The sequence below is a fragment of the Mustela erminea genome, chromosome 4 (assembly GCF_009829155.1).
Source record: "Mustela erminea isolate mMusErm1 chromosome 4, mMusErm1.Pri, whole genome shotgun sequence".
Taxonomy (NCBI): Eukaryota; Metazoa; Chordata; class Mammalia; order Carnivora; family Mustelidae; genus Mustela; species Mustela erminea.
Window position 1 is genome coordinate 119,479,535 of NC_045617.1, and position 24,221 is coordinate 119,503,755.

At 41.1% G+C, this 24,221-nt stretch overlaps 1 protein-coding gene, 1 long non-coding RNA gene and 1 other non-coding gene across 3 annotated transcripts; 1 reads left to right on the top strand and 2 right to left on the bottom strand.

The window, feature by feature from the left end:
- Nucleotides 1–2,122: 2,122 nt before the first annotated feature.
- LOC116588936 (RLA class II histocompatibility antigen, DP alpha-1 chain) lies at nucleotides 2,123–12,615 on the top strand. Its single transcript, XM_032340702.1, has 5 exons — nucleotides 2,123–2,241; nucleotides 5,703–5,948; nucleotides 6,537–6,818; nucleotides 7,038–7,184; nucleotides 12,412–12,615. The coding sequence occupies exons 1-5, from the start codon at nucleotides 2,178–2,180 to the stop codon at nucleotides 12,471–12,473; spliced, it is 801 nt and encodes a 266-aa protein (XP_032196593.1). The 5' UTR covers nucleotides 2,123–2,177; the 3' UTR covers nucleotides 12,474–12,615.
- A 3,485-nt stretch (nucleotides 12,616–16,100) lies between these two features.
- LOC116588938 lies at nucleotides 16,101–16,733 on the bottom strand. Its single transcript, XR_004285127.1, has 2 exons — nucleotides 16,644–16,733; nucleotides 16,101–16,488 (listed from the first exon to the last, which is right to left on the bottom strand). It is a non-coding gene; the product is annotated as an uncharacterized LOC116588938 (long non-coding RNA).
- Nucleotides 16,734–23,436: 6,703 nt separating this feature from the next.
- LOC116589626 lies at nucleotides 23,437–23,564 on the bottom strand. The gene has a single exon (XR_004285385.1).
- Between the last annotated feature and the right edge of the window lie 657 nt (nucleotides 23,565–24,221).

Consider the following 24,221-nt stretch of genomic DNA (forward strand, 5'->3'; position numbering starts at 1 on the left):
AATATAATTTCCAACAAATATATCAAGTACTTAAATACAGTGTTGATGAATTGAGTAAAAGCATACGAAATATTTAATTGAGGTTTTCTATTAGGTAAAAAGATGCATTATAGCGAAGTGGTCAGGCACAGGTTTAGAAAGCTCCTTTCTACTACTTCTAGATTTTTTTTAACCCACTGTAATTTATTTTCTCTCACATAGTATGGAGATCATTATGTCATTGGTTTATTGGGAAATCTAACTGGGATGATATTGAGTATTTGTGACTCTCTTAAAACAAAACTTCGCACATAGTAAGGAATCAAGAAATGTTAATATTATAATGCAGGACTACTTCAGAACATGAGAAATTCTTTATCTAATACAATATATTATTTAATCCAATGATATAAATTCTATAATTTTAACAATAAACACCAGAGGAATTTCTGCAATTCCCCATCCCTTAAGTGTATTTCCAAATCCCTCTGTAATAAAACAGGATATCATGCGGTGCCTGGGTGGCTCAGTTGGTTAAGTGCCTTCAGCTCAGGTCATGATTCAAGGGTCCTGGGGTTGAGCCCCGCATCAGTCTCCCAGCTCAGCAGAGAGCCTGCTTCTCTCTCTCTCCCTCTGCCTGCTGCTCTGCTTACTTGTGCTCTCCATCTCTCTGTCAAATAAATAAATAAAATCTTTAAAAAAAAAACAGCATATCAGCAAAATATCTACCATTAGACTTAATGTGAAATGATTAGGGAAATTGTCCTTAACATTAAGATTTAAAGGTGCCTGGCTGGCTCAGTCAATAGGACATGAGACTCTTGATCTCAGGGTCATGAGTTCAAACCCCATGTTAGGCATGGAGCCTACTAAAAAAATATTTGACGAAAAACAGTGAGATATAAATAAAGGTGCCTTATATCACCAAATTCTGTATAAGAAGAAATAAAAGAGTAATAATTAGAAATGAAACAATTAGGCATTTTTTGCCTTCTGTTTATCTCCCTGGAAACATCAAAGAATTCCTGTAAAATTATCAAAGGTATAAAATGGTAAATATAGTATCATTTGATAACAGATGAATTCCTATATGATACTGAGAATTAACATGAAGGGATGCCTGGGTGGCTCAGTTAAGGGTCTGACTCTTGATTTGGGCTCAGGTCATGATCTCAGGGTTGTGAAATTGAGCCTCAAGTCAGGCTCTGCGCACAGAAGGGGTTGGCTTGAGTTTCTCTCCCTCTTCCCCACCTCCCAACTCCTGCTCTCTCTCAAATAAATAAGTCTTAAAAAAAAAAAAAGGAATTGATGCAGAGATAGACAAATATACGGTTTCACTCATATGTGGAGTATAAGAAATAGCGCAGAGGACCATAAGGGAAGGGAGGGAAAACTGAATGGGAAGAAATCAGAGAGGGAGACCAACCATGAGAAAGTCTGGACTCTGGGAAACAAACTCAGGGTTGCAGAAGGGGCTGGGGTGCGGGGATGGGGTAACCGGGTGATGGGCATTAAAGAGGGCATGTGATGTGGCGAACACTGGGTGTTTTACGCAACTAATGAATCACTGAACACTACATCAAAAGCTAAAAATGTACCTATGTGTTGGCTAATTGAACTTAATTAAAAAAATGAATCAACATGAAGTTTTGAATAGTTATCCATTCACAAAGGTCACTAACCATAAAAAATACAAAATCAACTTCAACAACATATTTCAAAACAATCTCAAGAGGAAGATAATTTGATCTTCTTGTTTTAAGTAGGATCCACACATAACATGGGGCTTGAACTCACAACTCTTTGATTAAGAGTTGCATGCCTCACCTAACCGGAGCCGCCAGAACAGGACGAAGATAGTTATGATGTCTCTATTGTAGTTTTTTCCCTCTTATTCCCAAATCCCTCATAGGTTGGGACTTTCTGGGTCACATTGATCCTGACACTTTCCCACATCCACTCCCAGTGGTTCTATCATTTTCTCTCCCAAACAGAGATGCCCATTCTGACATTTTCTGAGTTGGCTGAGCCCCCTTGAGCAGTTTCACCTCCACCCCTTCTCCCTCCACCAGATAAGGAAGTAAGTCCTGGACTCTGAGCTCCTCCCTACCCTGATCTGCCTCAATCTCTCCTCACTGTCTACCTCACAGGGTCCACTGCAGATAAACCTTGAAGACATAAGGAGCCGGTCCCAAGTCATGATCCTGGGAGCCATCGCCCTGGCTGCCCTGCTGAGCCCCCATGGAACTGGAGCCATCAGGGGTGAGTGCTCTGGTGGGCCAGAGAGGGTGGGGACTATAAGGAGACCTGTAGCCCATAGGTGCTTTTATCTCTCCCATTTTTCCTCTTCCCTCTTTTTCTCTTGTGTGAAGTCTTCTGCTTTTTGTCTTTCTGACAACACTAAGAAGCAGTGTTTATTGAACACTGGCCAAGTGCTAGATCTCATTTCATTTTCACAACAGTTTTTTCAGGAGGGCATTTATTACTCTCATTCTAGAAATGAAAAGGCTGAGATCTAAGGGATGTCTCGGGAACCCCATGTCACAGTGCCAATGAGTGAGAGCCGTGGCCTTTCATCCTCTGGAGAGCATCTCTCTCTGTCGCTCTTGATGTCCAGAAGTAAACTTCTTGTAATTGGAGTCTGCAGTGCTTGTTTTTGCTTTCTCCTGCTTCATTCAGTTCTCAGTCCCCTGCATTCTCCCTTTTGTCTCCTCACATCTCTGATGCTGTGAGAGTGGCATCCTTACAACCAAAACCACTGGTCACTTCTCTGTATATCTTACCTGTGTCACTAGTAATATTTGCAACGTGACCACTTCCTCCTTTCTGGAATCTTTCTCTTGTTCTTTGTCTTTGAGGAGCACACTTCCTCCTTGTTCTTCCTACTCATTAGTCCTCTCCCTTTCAGCCTTAAGGAAAAGTTTATTTAAGTGATCCTTACACCCAACGTGGGGCTTGAACTCACGACCTGGAGATCAAGAGTCACATGTTCTTCTGACTGAGCTGCTCAGGTGGTCCCAGCAACCTTTTCTAAATGTCCATGTTTGTCAGGATGCAGGACCACACACTCTGACCCTGTTATGATGACTTTGTACAGTTCTTGGGTGACTCAATCCAAGCTTATAACTTCATCTACCATGAGGACTCCTAGTGTACATCTCTAGCCCAGTCTAGCTTGAGATCCATCCATTATTTCAACCACCCTCAAACTAATTCCACTTTGTCTCCCAGAAACTCAAACTCATTATGTCCCCAAAAGAACATTTTATCTTCTCTCACTTCCTTCTCCTTCATTACTTTTCCTGTCACTGATGCCATAATTCTCCACATCGCCCAGGTATTCTGGACTCCACTTCATATTCCTTCTTCCACCATGGCACTTAATGATTCCTGTGGCTTCTCGTCTCTCCAGTGCCATTCAAACCCATCCTCCCTTCTCCTTACCCCATGCTGTTGTCCCATCTACACCCTCATCACTTTCCACTTGTTTTCTGAAGAGTCCTGCCGGTCTCACTTACAAACGAGCCTCTTCCAATCCATCTTCCCTATAGCTGTCACCTTCAAGTAGAAATCTTATTGTTACAGTCTTGATTAAGATCCTTCAGTGATTTCCCTGGGGCTGTGGATCAAATTCAAACATCTGCAATTAGCATACAAGGCAGGTCCTAGTGCAGCCCTTCCACAACCTTTGAGCTTCAGTCATATCCAAGGGCTCTGAGTCCTCCATGAAGTCCCATGCCTTTCTGCTCCTATGTCTCCTATGAGAGATGCCACTTCCTTCTATTTCTGCTTTGCTATCTCACATAGAGACCATCTCTAGGAAGTTTACTTCAATCTCATTCCAATGCTTTCCTTTTGCTCCCAAGTACCATCTGCATATACCTTGTGATAACACAGCAGTGATGAAACCACATATATACTAACTGTCTTTTCTTTGTCTCTCTCATTCTTTGGATTTCAAGTAGCTTGAGGACAAGGACCGTGTCTTCTGAGTTATATCCTTAAGTGCCTGGAGAATGAACGTTCACAATGAAGGCTTTTTTGACTGAATGAAAACGAACATCTGTAAGAGTGTAATTTGCTTCACAGTGCACAGGCCAGTTTTAAAAATTTGCAAAAACAATAAAAATGAGATATCCTAAGGTGAACAAATTATGTCCATATAATAGCCACCTCTGTACTTTTTCTTTTTTCTTTTTCTTTCATCTTTTCTGTAGGTGAGTGATTTTCCCCAAGCATTTTTGTGAGACAGTGAATCCTGTCACTAGAAGTGTCCAGGGAGAGGATAAGTTCTCCTCGTGTTGGAGCTGCAGGGTGAAATCTTTCTTTCTTTTTTTTTTTCTTTTTTCTTTCTTTTTTTAAAGATTCTATTCATTTATTTGACAGACGGAGATCACAAGTAGGCAGAGAGGCAGGCAGAGAGAGAGAGGAGGAGGAAGCAGACTCTCACTGAGCAGAGAGCCCGATGCGGGGCTCGATCCCAGGACCCTGAGATCATGACCTGTGCCGAAAGCAGAGGCTTAACCCTCTGAGCCACCCAGGCACCCCCCGGGCGAAATCTTTCAATCAGGAGTTGGACCAGTGAGCCCCGGAGTGTCACTTCCTCTTGGTTCCTTTCTTTTTCTCAGCCCCAAACTCTCTCATTTTCATTGTTTTATTGTAATATTAATAGATTTTTTTCTTTTGCTAATCTCCCTTCCTCCTTCCATCCCTCCCCCTCTCTCTCCCTTCCTTCCTTCCTTCCTTCCTTCCTTTCTGGAAAAGGTAGACTTTTAATAACTGCTTTTATCACCAGGTTAAGTCATGCAGTTACAAAGTAGTTAGAAGTTTCTGAAAGGGCATTGTTGCTGCTGTGGTTGTTTTTAAAGCTCTTTCTTACATAAATAATATCCAGTACTTCACTGGGACACTGCTGTTCAAACCTTTGCTGCTTCTTACACATCAGGTAAAACGAAGATGCTATCCCATAGGTGTTTCAAATCCAACAATCTTTATTTCCAGGGGAAATTACCTTTAACAGCATAAAGTCAACAGGAAAATTTGTGAATGTTGTGTGAATGTAACACTTTAAAATTTAATTTGCCTTAAATGAAGGTGTTGTGGACAAAATTCCATAATCTACCGTTTTTATTCTAAAGCTAAAAAAGTAACTGGAAGTCTATAAATGACACCAAGACTCTGGACACCTTTTTATTTCCTTCACAATTAAAAAAAATCTCCACTCTGATGGATTTTTATTCCACTCTCCCCCTCCCCCTCCCCATTCTGTGGCTTTATCACTAATTTTATACGTCTGGTCTAACAAGGATTCTGAGATAATTGTGCATGTGGGTGAGGAGATGATTCAATCTGTGCTACCCTAGGCTAGTTACTTAACCTTTGTGGGCAGGTCCTTAACATGCAAATGAATGCTTTATGTGGAGGTGTGAAGATGTAAAAAATAAATCGAACACATAGTAAGTCCTCCATAGATATTATTTTTTATTGTGTTCAGTGTGACTGTTATTGTACAGGAGTGATGGATGCTTAAGTTTTCAGGAACAAGGGAAACAACCTAAATTCTCAGTCATTTCTCTCATTGCTTCTTCCCATTTCTTTTTTTTTTCATTTTTCATTTCTCATTTTCTGTGTTATTCGTTCATGTTATTACTGTTTGCTTCCTATGTTCTGTTTCCTCTTCTACATGATCACCTGTTCTCCAATCTCCCTTCTTCTTCAAGCAGGGGGCCATATGTCAGTGTATGCCGAGTTCGTCCAGACACACAGACCCTCTGGGGAGTACATGTTTGAGTTTGATGGGGATGAGCAGTTCTATGTGGACCTGGATAAGAAGGAGACTGTCTGGCATCTCCCAGATTTTATTCATGCCTTTGACTTTGATGCTTGGAGGGGTATTGCTGACATTGTCATGGCAAAGAAGAACTTGAACAGCCTGATCCAACGGTCCAACCACACCAGGGCCACAAATGGTACTGCTTGCTCTTGCTCATATCTCTACCACCCAACTGCAGCCTCTCCATGCTTTATCCTCTGCTGCATAGAGAATGGGAGACTCAGATATCCACTCATGAATGAAACTCTCCTCATTGAATGAACAAGATTAAGCCCACAAATCTGGGTCCTTAGGTCATCAAAAGAATCATTTATTCTTCTTTTTAAAAAGATTTTATTTATTTATTTGACAGACAGGGATCACAAGTATACAGAGGGGCAGGCAGAGAGGGGAAACCAGGCTCCCCGCTGAGCAGAGAGCCCAACGTGGGGCTCGATCCCAGGATCCTTGGATCATGACCTGAGCTGAAGGCAGAGGATTTAACCCACTGAGCCACCCAAGCACCCCTCATTTTCTTCTTATTCAAGAACAGGTTGAGCTGGGGGAGGCCAGTTAGGAACATGAGAAGCTATGACTTCGATCTGGGAGTTGGTGTGGGGGCAATGGACAAAGGATTGGCATGAGAGAGGTGGCCTCTAACCTGGAGTCTATAGGGGTTATGTTGGTAGAGACCTTTGAGATTCAGTCAAAGGCAGCAGACTTACCAGGTTCTGTCTCTTCTCAGAGCCACCTGAGGTGACCGTGTTTCCCAAGGAGCCTGTGGAGCTGGGACAACCCAATACTCTCATCTGTCATGTGGACAAGTTCTTCCCACCTGTGCTCAATGTCACATGGCTGCGCAATGGGCAGATGGTCACTGAAGGTATAGCTGAGACCATCTTCCTGCCCAGCACAGAATTTAGATTCCACAAGTTCCACTACTTAACCTTCCTTCCCACGGCTGAAGATGTCTATGACTGCAAGGTGGAGCACTGGGGCCTGGACCAGCCGCTCCTTCAGCACTGGGGTACGGAGCTCTGTCCCTTTACCAGCGCTGTCCTGACACCATCTTTATTTCCAGGATCCATCTCTCTGCAGCACCTTCTTTCCTTAATCTCATGTGTCTTATTGTCACTTTATCCAAACTTCACTGGTGATCTCACAGTTTCTAACTCTTCATACTCCTACACCTGAGCCAGCTGCTGCTTTCCGTGCCTTCTAACTCTGTCTTTCCTTTGTGCCCCAGAGGCCCAGGAGCTGATCCAGGTGCCCGAGACGAAGGAGACTGTGGTCTGTGTCCTGGGTCTGGTGGTAGGCATGGCGGGCATCATCACTGGCATCATTGTCCTGAAGACCAGGCAGCCTGACAGCATCCCTGAGTGCAGGGGCTCCTGTGAGTTTTCCAGAGCTGGTACCAGGGACACAGTGCAAAAGAGGAGGCAGTCCAGTGTCGGGGGTGGGGTGGTGGATGAGAAGGAGAAGCACTTCAACAGGCATTCTTTGAGCACTTTGTTATTTCCGAATCACCGGCTAGAGGAAAACAATACAATGATAAGACCATTGGCTGAGTTGCTTACTACTTACCAGGCCCTATTCTATATGCTTCTTATGTATTCAGTTACTTATGTCTGGAAGTTGGTGCCATTATTTCCCCATCATACAGAGGGGAAGCAGACATGAAGGGGGTGAAGGAGCCTGTCCAAGATCACCCAGTTTGAAAGGTACAGAGTCTGTATTTGAACTCAGCCCTTGGGACTCCAGAAGCTCAATTTTATCCAATATGTAGATTATATAGGTCTTCTGCAGTCATTTTATTGCTCCCTGACAATCTTCATAACCTTGATTTTCTTCTGTTGTCATAGTGATGTCTATGAACCTCTAATACTGTGTTAAACATATGTAATTATTAAAGGACATCCTACCTTTTGCATAATCTCAAAGGGAATGCATTTAATTTCTCCATAAATATATATGCTATAGATTTTTGGTTAATAAGCTTTGCCATATGGTAAAATTGATCAAATTGTTTATGCAGTTATTGAGTTGAATTCAGTTGAAATTAATACAAATGTTCTTTTCTGGTTTACTAATTTTTTTATCATATTATTGATTTTCTGACATTGAGATTTCAATGCATTTCTAGCTAGGTGTTTTGTGTGGTCTCAGCCTCTCCATGGTGATGTGACCAGCTAAGAATGCCTGGAGAACTCACCTGGGTCCCTATTACTTGGGGAGAATCCCTACAGGCATTTCTCAGACAGGCCCTTATGGTTCTTATGACTGCAGGACACTCCTCAGCGACAACCATCAGGGACCTTTGAGAAAAACAAGATATATTGATTTATTTCTCACAAGTCCTGGAGGGTACGTGGCCTGATCAGAGCCACACAGTGAAGTTGTAGGGGGTGGGAGAGACCTGGGGATCTGCCATAATTGGGGTTGAGGAAGGGGTTCCTCAGATTTCACAGGGTCATGCTTTATTGGTGAATTTAAAAAGTAAGAACTGGAGTTAAAGCACAAGAAGGGAAAAGCAGGGTCACTCAAGCAGTTTGTTATCTAGGTCACCCAAGACTTTCTATTTTTTTTTTTTTTAAGATTTTATTTATTTATTTGACAGAGAGAGATCACAAGTAGGCAGAGAGGCAGAGAGAGAGAGAGGAGGAAGCAGGCTCCCTGCTGAGCAGAGAGCCCGATGCGGGACTCGATCCCAGGACCCTGAGATCATGACCTGAGCCGAAGGCAGCGGCTTAACCCACTGAGCCACCCAGGCGCCCCTACCCAAGACTTTCTAAAAGGGGAACTTCATGGGGGCAGGGCAAGGGGGTGCAGCCCGGCTCTTTATTCTTTATCTAGTTGTGTATCAGGCAATATGTTTCCTTTAGATGGATATCTTTGAGATGGATGCCTTGGCAATCAGAAGCTTAATGTCAGGCAGGCACTGACATTACAATAAAATAAACGAATAGTCATGCACTTACACTGTCCTAGTACAAATCTTATTTGGTGGAAATGAATCATGCTTGTAATACATTGTTGGACTCAGTGACATGGCTGACATTAATCCATAATTTTCTACTCTTGTACTATCCTTAGCTGGCTTTAAAAATAAAGGTGCATCGGCCTCATAAGATGATTTGGAAAGCTTTTGTTCTTTTCTGTGTTCTAGAATGACATGTACAAGAGAGGAACGATTTGTTTTTGAAATATCCTAGCTGCCACGTTAGGACAGGCGCTGTTGGGAAGGTGTTCTTTGCTTTCCAAGCCGGTGTCTTTGATGCTCCTGACTCTATTTCAGGTTTCTACTACTCCCCGTAGTTTTGACCTTTTTATCTTTCTAGAAGTGTATCCATCTAATCTAAATTTTCAGATTTATTGCAATAGAGTTGATCATAACAAACTTTTTTTTCATTTAAAAATGTCTGTGTATATAGTTGTTTCTCCTTTTCATTCTGAATCTCCTACATTTTCCTTAACGGTTTTGCCAGATGAGTCTATCACTGAATCAAACTTTGATTTTGTTTATCTTCCCTACTTTTTGTTCTCTAGTTCACTGAATTCTAATTCACTGTCTTTATTATTTACATTTTTTTCTTTTGCTCTTTTTCTACTTTCCCATTCTCTTAATGGAAATGACTATCACATTTGTTTTCAGGCTTCCTTTCTTAATACATTTGTTTAAAAGCTAGACATTTCCTTCTAGGCACTACTTTTGATATACAGGTTGTCACTGAGTACCGAGTGTTCCGTCATTTAGATTTTCATTCCTAGCATTATTTAATTGCATGTTTGGGGTATATGGAGTTCATTTGTTTATTCTTTTTCATCAGTTTAGAATTCAATTGCATTATAGCCAAAGAACATATTCATGATATGATATTCATTTGAACACACTGAGGTTTTCTTTGTGGCTTAATGAATGTTGTTTTCATAGATGTGCCACGTGAGCTTGAAAACCATGTGCATGTTGTTGGTTGTGGAAATCTCTATGTAGTTATTTGAGCCTTTTACTTGTATTATTTAGATCTTTGTTTTTATTTGTATTATTTAGATCTTTATATCTTTGTTTACTTTCTTTTTGCTTCTGCACTTAGTTTTTGAGGATATGTTAAAATCTGCAGTTTAATTTGAAGAGTTTTAATATTCAGAGTCTTCCTCCACATATTTCTGTCATTTGTTGCTCTTGTATTTTGAGGTTTTATTTTCAGGGAAATATATGTTCATATTCATTGCAGTTTCTTGCTCTAGTTTTTTCCACTTGTCTTTAATTCTCTTTTGGCAGATGTGTGATTTGTTATATCAGTTATCTTTGTTTATCTGCCTGAAGTGTCTTTTTCCATTATTTGGTTTTGACCTTCAGTATTCATGTATTCTGTCTGACTTTGTTAGACTATGTAGAAGGTACAATTTGAGAGGCTCTTCTTTTTAATTGGTTGGTTAGCTCATTCAATTAATTGCAATTACTATTAAGTTAAAAATTTACTATCATATTATTAAAATGTTTTATTTAATATACTTTTTCTTGTTCATTTTTCTCATCTCTCATTCCTAATGGCTAGGCCAAATTCTGTTACTAAAAAAGTTGTATTTTCTAAATGTACTCATGAAATGGTTTATCTTTTTTTTTTTTTTTAAGATTTTATTTATTTATCAGAGAGAGGGGGGGGCGGAGAGAGCGAGCACAGGCAGACAGAATGGCAGACAGAGGCAGAGGGAGAAGCAGGCTCCCCGCCAAGCAAGGAGCCCGATGTGGGACTCGATCCCAGGACGCTGGGATCATGACCTGAGCCGAAGGCAGCTGCCTAACCAACTGAGCCACCCAGGCGTCCCTGAAATGGTTTATCTTAATGCTCTAATTACATTAATTAGAACACTGATAAATCCCTTTATTCTTCCTGCCCCACAAAAGAGACAAGCACTTTGCAGTGTTTTTCGTTTCTCCCTATTATCACTACCTAGGATTTCCTTTGTGTTAATATTAATCACATTTTTAGTTTTCGTTCATTTTAAATACATTTTTTCTTTTTAAAAAAAGATTTTATTTATTTGTGAGTGAGAGAGAGTGCACAAGCAGGGGGAGTAGCAGGCAAAGGAAGAAGCAGGCTCCCTGCTGAGCAAGGAGCCTGATGTGGGACTTAGTCCCAGGACACTGGGACCATGATCCCAGCCAAAGGCCAGCACTTAACTGACTGAGCCACCCAGGCATGCCACATTTTTCTTACTTTAAAAAAAATTTAGCCTCTGCTTTTTAAGAGAACAATAACTTTTTGAAATTATTTGATCTTTCTTATTTTCCACACCTCTCTCTTAGATGTGTTTCTCTTTTTTGGGGGGGGTGCTTTTTAAAAAAGTATTTTAGGGGAACCTTGGTGGCTCAGTCAGTTAAGCATCTGCCTTCAGCTCAGGTCATGATCCCAGGGTCCTGTGATTGAGTCCCACATTGGGCTCCCATCCCAACAGGGAGCCTGCTTCTCCCTCTGCATCTCCTCACACTTGTGATCTCTCTCTTTCTGTGTTGTGTGTGTGTGTGTGTGTGTGTGTCTCAGATAAACATAAAATCTCTTTAAAAAATTATAAAAAGTATTTTTAAAGTGTGTCAAATAAATAAAGTCTTTTAAAATTTATCTAAAAAGTATTTTAAAAGTGGTTTTTTTTTAAAAATAGCAAAGCATCTAATGTTGAAATGTTTGAAAGTATTCATATATTAAAATGACTGTGTGTTGTGGGTATATATTTTGGGATTGAAAGTTCTTTTTCTTCAGTTCTATGCAAGTGACATCCCATTAAGTGCTGCTCTTGATAGGAGTGATGTTTATTAATTCTTTTCCAGATCGATCTACTCTTGTTCTTTTATCAGTGGAACTGCTCACTCTGCAAGTGTTGAGAATGGTTTTTTTGAGAATTTTTTTGTCTTTGAAGTTCTTACAGTTTTCTTATAATGTATTAAATATGTGCTTTTTAAGGAGACATGTTTTTTAAAAACTCTATTTTTCATCAATGTACCATGTCAAACTAAGTTATTTCATCTTTCTATAAAGCCTAGAAATCTATTCTTTTTTCCAGACATTTCATCTCCTTTTACTATTTCCCCCACTTCCTAGTGGGGGGGTGGTTAGCAAGACGTTAGGATGTCCGCATTGATCCTCCATGTCTCACAGTTTTTCTTTTATGTTTCCTCTTGTTTAAACTTTCACACTGCCCCTTGAGAACATTTCTCAGTCTGACCTCTTGTTTATTATTATTCAGTTGCAGAAGTCCCACTAGTTGTTTCATCTAAATATCCTTTATTCCAACCATTATTAAAACTCAATATTTCTGCTTGATTCATTGGTTCCTTTTTTTTTTTTCCCTCAAATTACTAATATCCTTCTTTGGCTCTCTTTTTAAACCCTTTTACTGTGAATGAGCAGACATACGTAAGAAATATATAAAACATTAATGTACAGCCAGTGATTATCAAGCGAACACCCATGTAACTGGTACCTAGGTCAGGGAATAGAACATCACCAATATCCCAGAGGCCTTCTTTGGGGCCCAGGGGGACCTAAAAACCTGGTCTTTAGGTATTGAGGATGCAAAGTTAAATAGGGAGTTGTAACCTCACTGTGTTTGTTGTATTGCAGGTGACAACCCTTATGAGATAGAAGAGGATATAGCGGAATGCCCAGCAACAGATCTACTTTAAAGCTCCAGTGCCTCTGAATGTCTGTGCTCCTCAACACCAATGATCGATGTCCCCAAAGACCCCTCCAATCCCTGCCTGTCTGTGATCCTACTCGCACTTCGCACCTGCGAAAGGCCTCATACATAGAAAGTACTCAATAAATGCTGAATATTGATGTATGGTGACAATTTAATCCCCACACTGGATCGTCTTTAGGCCCTGGTTTTCTCTGGGACTCCTCCCTACAGAGCATCCATTCTAAGTAATTCCAAGGACCAAAAAATACCTGTGTGTGTTAGACATTTCTGGTGCCTTCTTTGTGACTCCTGGGCCTTTCCTCAGTCTCTGTATCTTCAGTTCCCTAGGAGCACATACCTTGGACCTGTAATGTGGATGTAGTTATTGCAGCTCCTGAGCCTGTTGGGCTTAGAGAGTGTTTGCTCTGCCCGGGTACTTCCCTAGCCTACAGCATGGGGTTGAGGACACAAGGATGGTTGGTGTCACCATGGGCCATGGGGTTGATTTACTTGGAACTATTCATCTCACTTTCTCCATCCTGCTGTGAACCTCCTTAGTTCACCCCCTTTTATTTTACCCAGAATTCTGACCACTTCTGGACTCTGACCCCCAGGTTTCCTCTCCTCCTCCAGACAGCGGAAAAGATCCATTGTCCTGTTTTGCAGGAGTTTCCCATAGTAAAGTTAAGCCTTTAGTGACTTCATGTCTTCTTTTCTACTACGTCATACTGTACCCCATCCACTAGTCCTCCACCTTAAGTTTTCTTAATTTTATTTATTTATTTATTTAACTTTATCTTTACCTTTTTTTTTTTTTTTACTTTATTTTTACTTTATTCCCTCCATATTTTTTCAGGGGTACCTGCAACCATCTTTGCAGATCCCAGCACGTTAGCTGGTTTACTGATGTCTGAATCTCAATTGTCAATTAATGTCATGTCTCCTGCAGGGTCTCTGGGGCTGGAGCAAAGTATGGGGATATGGATGAGTATCTGTTTCAGATGGAGAGTTTTTTGTTTTTTGTTTTTTTTATTTATTTGACAGAGAAAGATCACAAGTAGGCAGAGAGGCAGGCAGAGAGAGAGAGAGAAGAGGGGAAGCAGACTCCCTGTACAGCAGAGAGCCCAATTCGAGACTCAATCCCAGGACCCTGAGATCATGACCTGAGCTGAAAGCAGAGGCCTAACCCACTGAGCCACCCAGGTGCCCTCAGATGGAGAGTTTTAACATAAACTGCTCACCATTCTATTACACATGGCCTTGGTGGTAAACTGAAACTAGAAATTAAGAGGTACTATGAGGACGTGATACAGAAACCTAGAAGTTATAATATAAAATTATGCATAATGGGCAGCTTGAGGAGGATGCCACTTCCTGTTTCTTGCTTCCTCTCTGGCCCCATCCTAATGTGCTGGATGAGGGAGTTCTGGACATGGGGGGTGTGGGGATGTGGCCAGCTGCAGTATGTACCCTATGGGCCTTAACCATGGCTTGCCCTCATCACTCTCCTCTGCTGCTCTGGCCATCATTGGCTCCTCACTGGTTCCAGTGACAGTTCCTGCCTGGTTCTGTGGAAGGGACCCTTACCTGGAGCACTGATTCTACACGGTGATCTTCAGATCTTGGACAATGCAGACTAACCCTTATTTCCCTTTTCTGATTTTTTTAAAAAGGTTTTATTTATTTATTTATTTATATGACAGAGAGAGATCACAAGTAGGCAGAGAAGCAGGAAGATAGAGAGAGAGAGGGAAGCAGGCTCCTTGCTGAGCAGAGAGCCTGATGCAGGACCCAGTCCCAGGACCCTGAGATCATGGCCTGAGCCGAAGGCAGAGGCTTAACACACTGAGCCAAGGTGCCCCCTTTTCTGATCTTTGATGGACGCTGAAATGTCATTTTGATGACATCTGTGAGAACCTTGTCCCTCCAAAACCACTCCAGACCACCAGGTACCATTGTCCCAATCACATGCACACCCTCATCTCCTTCTCTCTCTGGTGAGAATAGCAGTGCTTGCACGATGTCAGAGCCTTAAAGTCTTTCTCAGGGACTGGGCCCACACGGAAAACTTCCTAAGGTTTTCCTTAGGGATACGACCTTGGGATACGACCTTGGGATAAGGTCGTACTCCTGAGCTCGATTCTCCCAGAGGAGCAGCTCTGCACTTACCTAGGCTGTCTCTGCTCTGAACCAAAGGGGAGCTCAGCATCACCAAGGACATCATGAGGGCTGCCATCCCTGGGACCTCAGTGATCCTCAAGACCACCATCCTGGAGCCTGGGAAAGGATGGGGGCTGAGACACTTGCAGTCAGAGCAGCTCTCACTCAATGGGCCCCACCCCTAAGATGTATTAATATATTAATTTATATACTATATACTATAATATTAAAATACTAAAAATGAGCCTGGATTGCCTTCTATAGCCCCTGACTGTGGCCAGATTCTGAAAAAGGAACCAATAAGCAGGAATTGTTACTCACCATACAGAAGTGTGGTGTAAAGCACATGATTCTTTAAGGTATACAATTCACTGAAGACAGTATAAGGAAAGGGATCCTCTTTCTGAGCAACTGTGAGTCATAAGGCTTGATTTTTTAATATACTTTCTGCCCTAGGAACAAATCTCAAGGAATATCATTCCCACTCCATGGTGGAATGCCATCCGCCTTGCACGGACATGTTCTGGGACAGAGCAAACCCTCAAAAGTGTGTTGAAGATCTAGGGGGATTAGACTCCCTAACTTTAAGCTCTGGGGTCCATCCTTCCTTTGCATTTCAATATTTTTTTGTGGGGGGGCAGAATTTGTAAAAACCAAACAATCCCTTGCTCACTTATAGGTGGTTCCTGATATGTATTCCTGATTTTTTTTTTTTTAAAAACTCACTGTGACTAGTTTCCTCTTGTGTTGAACAGAGGTTATTATGGAGCCTATGTCATTGGTTTATTGGGAAATCTAACTGGGATAATACTCTGTATTTGTGAATCTCTTAAAACCAAGCCTTGCACATAGTAAGGAATCAAGAAATGTTCATTATTATACTGCAAAGCTAATTCAAAACAGAAAAACAGTTGAATAATTACAATACACAATTAATTTTAACAATATAAGTTCTATCATATTGTTATTAAGTACCAAGGGCTTTTACTACAGTTCTACATAAATTTATTTATTTTTTAAAAAGATTGTTATTTATTTATTTAGCAGACAGAGATCACAGAAGGCAGAGCAGCAGGCAGAGAGAGAGGGGGAAGCAGGCTCCCGGCTGAGCAGAGAGCCCGATGTGGGGCTCGATCCCAGCATCCTGGGATCATGACCGGAGCCCAAGGCAGAGGCTTTAACCCACTGAGCCACCCAGGCGCCCATACATAAATTTATTTAAAAAAATAAAATTTATAAAGCAGAGTTAATTTTAGACTAAGTAGTAAAATATTAGAGAAATCTTGTATAAAGAAGATAAAAATTTTAAGAAGAAATAAAAATAGTAATTGAAGTGAAATAGTATTTTTTGCATTTTGATTCCATGTCTGGAAACATCAGAGTCCTCCAAGATTATCAAAGGAACGAAAGGGTAAAATATAACATGACTTAAAAATAAGCAAGTGGGTTCTTATATGGTACAAAAAATCAACATAAAATTATGAAGAAAATTATCCATTCACAAAAGTTACTACAGATAAAAAATAGTCTAGAATCAATTTCATAGATGTATTTCCAATTGATCCCATTAAAAGGAAGGTGATTATCATGTCTCCACTTTTGTTCTCTTCCTCTTATCCCTGAACCCCACATAGGTTAAGGCTTTCTCAGCCATGTCGGTTCTCGCCTCTTTCCCAGGCACCGAGAAGTCCCTCCTGACGTTTTCTGGTCGGCTGAGCCCCGCTGAGCTGTTTCACTTCCACCCCTTCTCCTTCCACCAGAAAGGGAAGTAATAAGTACTGGATTCAGAGCTCCTCCATGCCCTGCCCGGCCTCATTTTCTCCTCACCGCCTGGCTCACAGTGGCCACTGCAGAGGTACCTGGAATAGAAAAGGAAAAGAAAACAACTTGAATTATGAGGGTTAAATGGAGCAATGCGCGCACCTAACAGGTTATGGGAGTGACGGTGGATTCGCCATGCTCAGGGCCCTCACTTAATCATCCAGTCCCTTCTGCAGACCCCAGCTATGCTTACTCTGGGCTCAGTAACCCTCAGTCTCCACCTCTCTCGGAAATGGGGGAAGCTGGTCCCACGCGGGGCATGATGGGAGGGGAGCAGCCGGAGAGGAGTGAGCAGCGGGAACCGACAAGGGGCGGGGACCAGGGGAGGCGAACGAGATGCAGATGTGGCTGGAAAGGAGCTAAGGAGAGAGGAGCACCACCTCAGCGTGTCAGAATTCTTCTGAGCGCTCAGGATGTGCTCCAGGGGTAATAAGTAATCTATATTTTATGCAAAAAGGACCACTTAGACCTTACCTCGACTTTCAAAATAATTTCATAAAAATCACTTTGGATTGTAAAAAAAAATGTTTAAAAAAGAGAACTGCATCGACTGCTTTGAGCATTTTAACACTGTGTGAATTGCTGAGACAGGAGGCCTGGATGGTCTGATGACTACACACTTAAGGCATAAGTCTGTGTCTTCTATAACTTGTTGCATTAAAAAGGCTAAGCCTTGTTTGGTCAAGGACTATTCATCATGGTGTGCAAAGAAAAGGATTTATTTAAGTTTATTACATTATATTTCCAATTTTAAATTCTGATCTTAATTTGATTTCTTTTTAAAAAAGATTTATTTTAGGGGTGGGGCAGAGGGAGGAGAGAGAGAATCCTTAAGCAGATATCCCTGCTAGCTGTGAGCCTGATGCAGGACTCTGTCCCAGGACCAAGACTGTGACCTGAGCCACAATAATAGTCAGATGTTCATTTAACTGAACCACCAGGCACCACTTAATTTGATTTCTTAATGGTAATGGTAAAATACGCTCTTCATAAGTTATATATTGAATCAGTGCTGTGTGAATATAGGTCATATAACATGAAATTTGCTGTCTGCTCATCCTAGAATAACTAAGAATGGTTCCAGACCTACAGGGATAAAGGTAACAAACATAAATCACTATCTTTGTGCAGCCCAAAGATAGAGGGTGAATTCAGAGGAGGTCCATGTCCAAGCTGCCACCTTTCCCTAGAGTCAGGATATCTCCTTTACGGGGTTTCCTTCTTGCCTGTGTATACACAACAATGAACTTCTTCATGAACTCCTAGTCTTTTTACCAAAACCCTCAAACAAAAGCAATGGCAGAGATGGCTTGGGGAATATTCTTAAAACAGACAAGAACAATGGCTTTTTATTATTTATGGAACTCCAAAAGGGAACTTGGATACAGGCCCTGAGAGAAAGTGTGCATGGAATCAAAGAGAACAACTATAGAAACTAGTTTCAGAGCAATTACTTGGCAGTAACATCCCCTTGGGAGGCCGAAGTCTGTCCCAGAACCTGCCTCTGGGACTGAGGAAAGATAGAAAAATTCTTGTTCCAGGGCACATGCTTGTCTTCAGGTCAGATCAGGAGCCCTGTGGAGGGAAAAGGAAAAATTATAGTTATCTCAGGTTGCTGACCTCTCTTTCTCTAAGTCTCAGGAAAGAAAACTTTGCTGAGAGACCGAGGCTTAGCCTGATGACAAATAAGAGTTTCTCTGGGCTTCCTTCATCAACGGAGCAAAGTAACGTTCATTTTCCATACTTGCTACCGGGCTGAAGTTGAAAGAGAGGTTCAGGCCCGAGACCCTCTTCCCAGTAGAAGCTTCAGAGTCACGGTGCAATGAAAAGACTTTCTGCAACCCATCCCCAAAGAAAAACAAAGCCAGAGTATTAATTGGTTTTCAAGATCCTCATTATGTGAAAGTGAAAGGAGAAAAGGGGATGTAATTAGCCATTAAAAATATGTTAGTTAGGTAAACGTTCCCATCTCATTTCCATTGTCATGCTCAGAAGCCTGAAGTAAGGCAGGAGCTGGTTGGACTCATCTGTTACTAACTGAACTCAGGCATGACCTGAGTATCTGCAGCCCCCATGTGTCTGGTTGGGATAAGATTCCAGCCTAGGGATTTCTCTCTCCCGCCAGGCCTTTCTGCTCCCTGACAATCTGATTCAGCGGGCTCCAGGAAAGCAAACCTCAGCCACTTCTCAGGTTTCCTTACTTTTCTTGATCCTCATGGGCACTAAGATGCCCACTACAAGGAAGCTGAGCCCCAGCACAAAGCCCAAGATTCTAACCAGCATTTCTCTGGGAAGAATCAGTGTGCCTCTGGGAAACACAGTCTAAGGGTCAGTCCCACCCTCCGCCTCAGGTACTGTCTGATTCTAGAATAGCAATATGAAGGCTATGAGAGATACATATTTTGGAGAAAGGGGAAATTTAGAAAAGACCCCCAAGTTCTGGAAATTAGACTGTGACTTCAAAAAGGACACACCTGCTAATTCTGGTAGCTGCCTCTCAAAATAACTAAGCTAAAAGACCGAGGCAGAGAACAGTTCCCATGTGTGAGGGTAATTCAGGAAGGTGTCTGAGTTTCCTACGTTTTCTGAGCCGAGCAGAGATCTATGAATCCTTAGCATCCTCTAGGTCAGAGTAGCCAAGCCTCTGCAGCCACAGCTCTGAACTATTCTCAGGGACTTCTCTAGGAAAAAGATGGGGATAGATATGACAGCGGTGTACACACAAAGATGAGTGGACCCCAGAGCTAGAACATCCCCTGTTCTTCAGAATTTGGAGCCCACACGGTCATCAGGGAATAACTCCCTCCACTCCCCAGTGACAGGACCATCCAGGGGGTGCTCTGCTTGGCAGGCACAGCCATCTCCCTGCTGAAGGGTCATTGCCAACATCACCAGGATCTGGAAGATCCAGTCTTTATTACAGATCAGGTTGGTGGACATACCCTAGCTGTTTTCCTCCTGTCCATTTACGAACCAGTGGAGTTTAATGTGGCCTGGATAGAAATCTGTCACATGGTAGACGAGAAGGCTGAGGGGCTGTAGGGGTCCATTCTTCAAAGGGGAGGTGTTCATTTTAGGCTTGACTAAGAATTGTAAAGAGAAAAAAAGCTAATGGTACATGAGATTATTACTTCTTAGACATTTTTGTTATAGAGTTGATTTCTAGATGTTTAAAATATAAATGATATAATTAGGCTAGTAGATATGGGTGGTACTGAACAGATGGAAATAAACCTTCAAGTGGAATATTCATGACCTTAAATTATATAATAAGGATTGAGAAGAATGGGAGAGAGACAAGGCGACACTTTGTAGCACATTTAGCAGAAATTTTAACTGTAAGTCAGTGAATAATAGCCTTTGGAAAAAGAATATATAACCAGCTGTGAAACGACCTACGTTTTCAATGTTTATCCTGATGAAAAGGATGAAAAACTTGCTCAAATAATTTCTTAAAATTAAATATACAGACAATAGCATTCTCTTGTTTTAGGAATATAATAACTTTATTTTTTAATAAATGAAGGAAATTAAGCAAGTTTGATACAGCTTATTCTTTAAATAACTTAAAATATTTTTTCTACAAAAATCTAAAATCTTCATATTTATAGTGATATTCCCAAACCCAGTATTCTGAGCTCCTACATGCGTCATCAGTAAGCATACTAGCCCTTTAAGCTCCTCTTTTGCAATGTCTTCTCAGGTTCCTTGAAGAATCCCACAAATAATCAGGAGTTGTCTGTACCTCCTCATTTCTCTGCTTGATGTCCCTCTTCTCCTTCATCTTCTGTGCTGCTCATAGGTCAGTTTCCAAGGGCAGTTACTTGAGTATCTTCCACCAGTACCCTTCCTCCCTCCAGAGGGCAGAAAGTCCTCTACACAAAATTCAGAGCAATTTCCCAAATCAGAGCTTCTAGATCCTTAATAATTTAGTTTTTCCTTTTCTACGCACAAATATTCTAGGGTGCAGATGAGTCAGGTAAAGGTACAGTAACTACACCCATGACCATTGTTCCCTGTGATATTTCTGCTTTGTGTGTACTGGGAGAGTGAGAAAATATCCCAACAAAACTAAACTGAATGGGCGTGCAAGCACTTCTTGCAGCTCCTCTCCCTGGCTCAGCACAGAGTGAGCAGGTGATAAAACCCAGCCCCCAGCTTCTCTGTGGAAGGAATTAGACTGCACATCCAGCACCCTGACTTTTCAAGCTGTTGACTGAGGATGTGGCTTCTAAAAGCCTGTCCATAGGAGAGGGGCTGGAATTTGCTAATCTCCTGGGGACAACAGAGAATAAGTGAATCTTTGATTAGGATGATTGGTAAGGGTCTTCTCCTGTATGAGGCCAGTACATGAAGACCAGGAGAGATGGCTGTTTTGTCTAATGCACAGACACCAACACAGAGTCAAGGAAAATGAAGAAACAGGGAAATATGTTCCAAACAAAAGAACAATATGAATTTCTTGAAATCAATCCTAATGAAATAGAAATATGTGGTTTACTCAACAGAGAATTCAAAATAATGGTCATTAAGCTGCTCACTGAAGTTAGGAGATCTCAAATAAACAACCTAACTTTACACTTCAAGGAACTAGAAAAAGAACAGACTAAACGCCAAGTTAGTAGATAGAAAGAACTAATAAAACAGAAATAAATAAGACAGAGGATAAAGATAGAGGATATCAACAAAACTGAATATTGGTCTTTTGAAAAGATAAAAAAATTTGATAAACCCTTAACTAGGCTAAGAAAAAATAAAGAAACCTGAAATAAATCTAATCAGAAATGAAAGAGGAGACATTAAATGGATGCCATGGAAATAAACAAGATCATTGAGAACTTTATGAGTAATTATATACCAACAAATTGGATAACCTAAAAGAAATGAAAAAGCTCCTAGAAACATATAACAAGATAGAATCAAGAAGAAATGGAAAGCCTGAACAGATGAATAATAAGACAATTGAAGGAGTAATAAAAAACCCCCCAACAGAAAATCCCAGGACCAGATGGCTTAATGTGTGAATTCTATCAAACATTCAAAGAATTAAAACCAATTCATCTAAAACTCTTCCAAAAAATACAGGGAACACTTCCAAACCATTTATGAGCCCAGCAATACCCTAATACCAAAGCCTGATAAAGATAATACAAGAAAAGAAAACCACAGACCAATATCCCTAATGAACACAGATGTTAAAATACTCAATAGAACATTAGCAAACCAATTCAACAGCACATTAAAAGGATTATACACCATGACCAAGTGGGATTTATCTGTGGGATGAAAAGATGGTTCAATAATGGCAAATCAATGTGACACAGCATATTAACAGAATGAAAGATAAACATGATCATCTCACAGTAGATGAATAGACACAGAAAAAGCATTTGACAACATCTATATGGGACAAACATTATCAGCAAAATAGATGTAGAGGAACTCAACCTCAACACAATAAAGGCCATATATTAAAAGCCTACAGCTAACATCATAGTCAATAAAGAAAACCTGAAAGCTTTTCTTCTAAGATCTGATACAAGGCAAAGATACGCACTTTGGCCACTTTTATTCAACACAGTACTCGAAATCCTAGCTAAAGGAGTTAGACAAGAAAAAGATATGAAAGGCATCCAAAACAGAATGGAAGAAATAAATTTACCTCTGTTTTCAGATGACATGATCATATATGTAGAAATCTCCAAAGACTCAACAACAAACAAAACTATTAGAACTAATAAATGAATCTAGTAAAGTTGTAAGAAACAAAACCAACGTGTGAAAATCCGTGATGTTTCTTTACACTAACAATGAACTATCTGAAAAGAAAATTAAGGAAACAGTCTTAATCACATAGCAACAAACAGACCAAAATATTTAGGAATAAACTTAACCAAAGAGATGAAAAACCTGTCCACTGAAAATTGTAAAACACTGATGAAGAAAATCAAAGCAGACACAGATAAAAGAAAAGACCTTAATGTTCATGGATTGGAAGGATATTGTTAAAAGGTCCAGACTACCCAAGCTAATTTATGGATTCAGTGCAATTCCTGTCAAAATCCAAATGGAATTATTTACAGAAATAGAAAAAATAATCTTAATTACATAAAACACAGAAGACCCCAAATAGCCAAAACAGTTTTGAGCAATAAGAACAATAAAGCATCGCATTTCCTAGGTTTTTTGCCCACAGAAAGTAGTTTATTGCTTTTAGAACAAAAGAAAATGCTTTCAGAACTTTTATTAGTGAAGAAAAACTGTGAGAACTTGACAACTTTTCTAAAACATTATTTTGCCAGCTGATGACATAGGCATTTCAACACAGAATACTTTTCCCATTTGCAACTGTGGGGAGCCCAAGCTGTCCAGTTAATACAGCTAACTACTTAGAAGTGGGGCTTGGCACTTGTGGCTGGTGTACTGTCAGGTCTGACCTCTTTGCCCTGACGCCTGTGGTGCTCCTCCTTCTCCGGCGCCTACTCACAGCTCTTCCTCACCATTCCACACCTCACAGTCCTGTACGGGACTCTATGCAGGAGACAGCTCTGAGTGGGTGGATGGAGTGGGCTGTCCACACCTAAGCTAATCCACACAGGGAAAAATGGTGATCCTCCCTGAGTTAGGTGACCTTGGATGCCCCTTCTACAACAGAAGTTCCCTCTTTTGGACACCATCTCCTCCCCCAGTGATATCCCCCAGGGCCAAAGAAATTGTTTAGTAGGACAGCAGGAGGTGAGAGGTCCTACTCCCTCACAGGCATCTTTGTGGTACGTGACTACCTGTTTAGGTGTGTTTGTTAGGTGTTGTCTATGGGGTAGGCAGGGGGCCAAGGTACTTTGAGGGCAACATAGCTCAGGATCAGCTCATGAGAGCCTGGCACTACCTAAAGAGAGCCAGAGGCCCCATGCTGCCACTTCAGACCCTAGTCTGGCTGGGGGGTCAGCATGCCTGGTATAGACCAACTGGGGGCTCCCAGCAACTCTAGATGTCTGAGGCAGGAAAACAAGGCTGCCAGCTTGTGGCAGCCCTGACAATGACCCTCAAGGGCTGATCTTGGCCTCCAGCCCTGGCTAAGGAGAAAAGGGACTTCCCCAGCCCCACGGGAGAGGCCCTGCCCAATTTGAAAATATATTACAAAGCAATCAAAACAGTATGGTACTGGTATAGAAACAGACATATAGGCAAATGGAACAGAATAGAGGGCCCAGAAATAAATCAGTGCATCTATGGTCAGTTGGTCTTCAAAAGAGTTTCAGAAACACGCAGTGGGGAAAGGAGTCTCTTCAATAAATATTGTTGGGAGCAGTGGGTATCTATATATGGAAGAATGAAACTGGGCCCTTGTCTTACACCATGTGCAAGAATCAACTCAAAATGGACTAAAGACTTCAGTGTAAGACCTGAAACCATAAAATCCTAGAAGAAAACATAGGTGGAAACCTCCTTGACATACAAGGAGAGATGTCATCTTATACCTGTTAGGATGGCTATTATCAAAAGACAAAAGGTAAGTGTTGCTGAGGATGTGGAGAAAAGGCAATCTTTGTACACTGGTAGTGGGAATGTAAATTGGTACAGCCATTATGGAAAACAGTATAGAAGGTCCTCAAAAAATTAAAAATAAAACTATCATACATCCAGGAATCCCACTTCTGAATATATATCCATTGTATATATGTATGAATATATACAATATATGCAATATATTGTTTATATATTATACATAATACATATGCTAATTAGCTATATGCTAAGTAAAATATGCAAA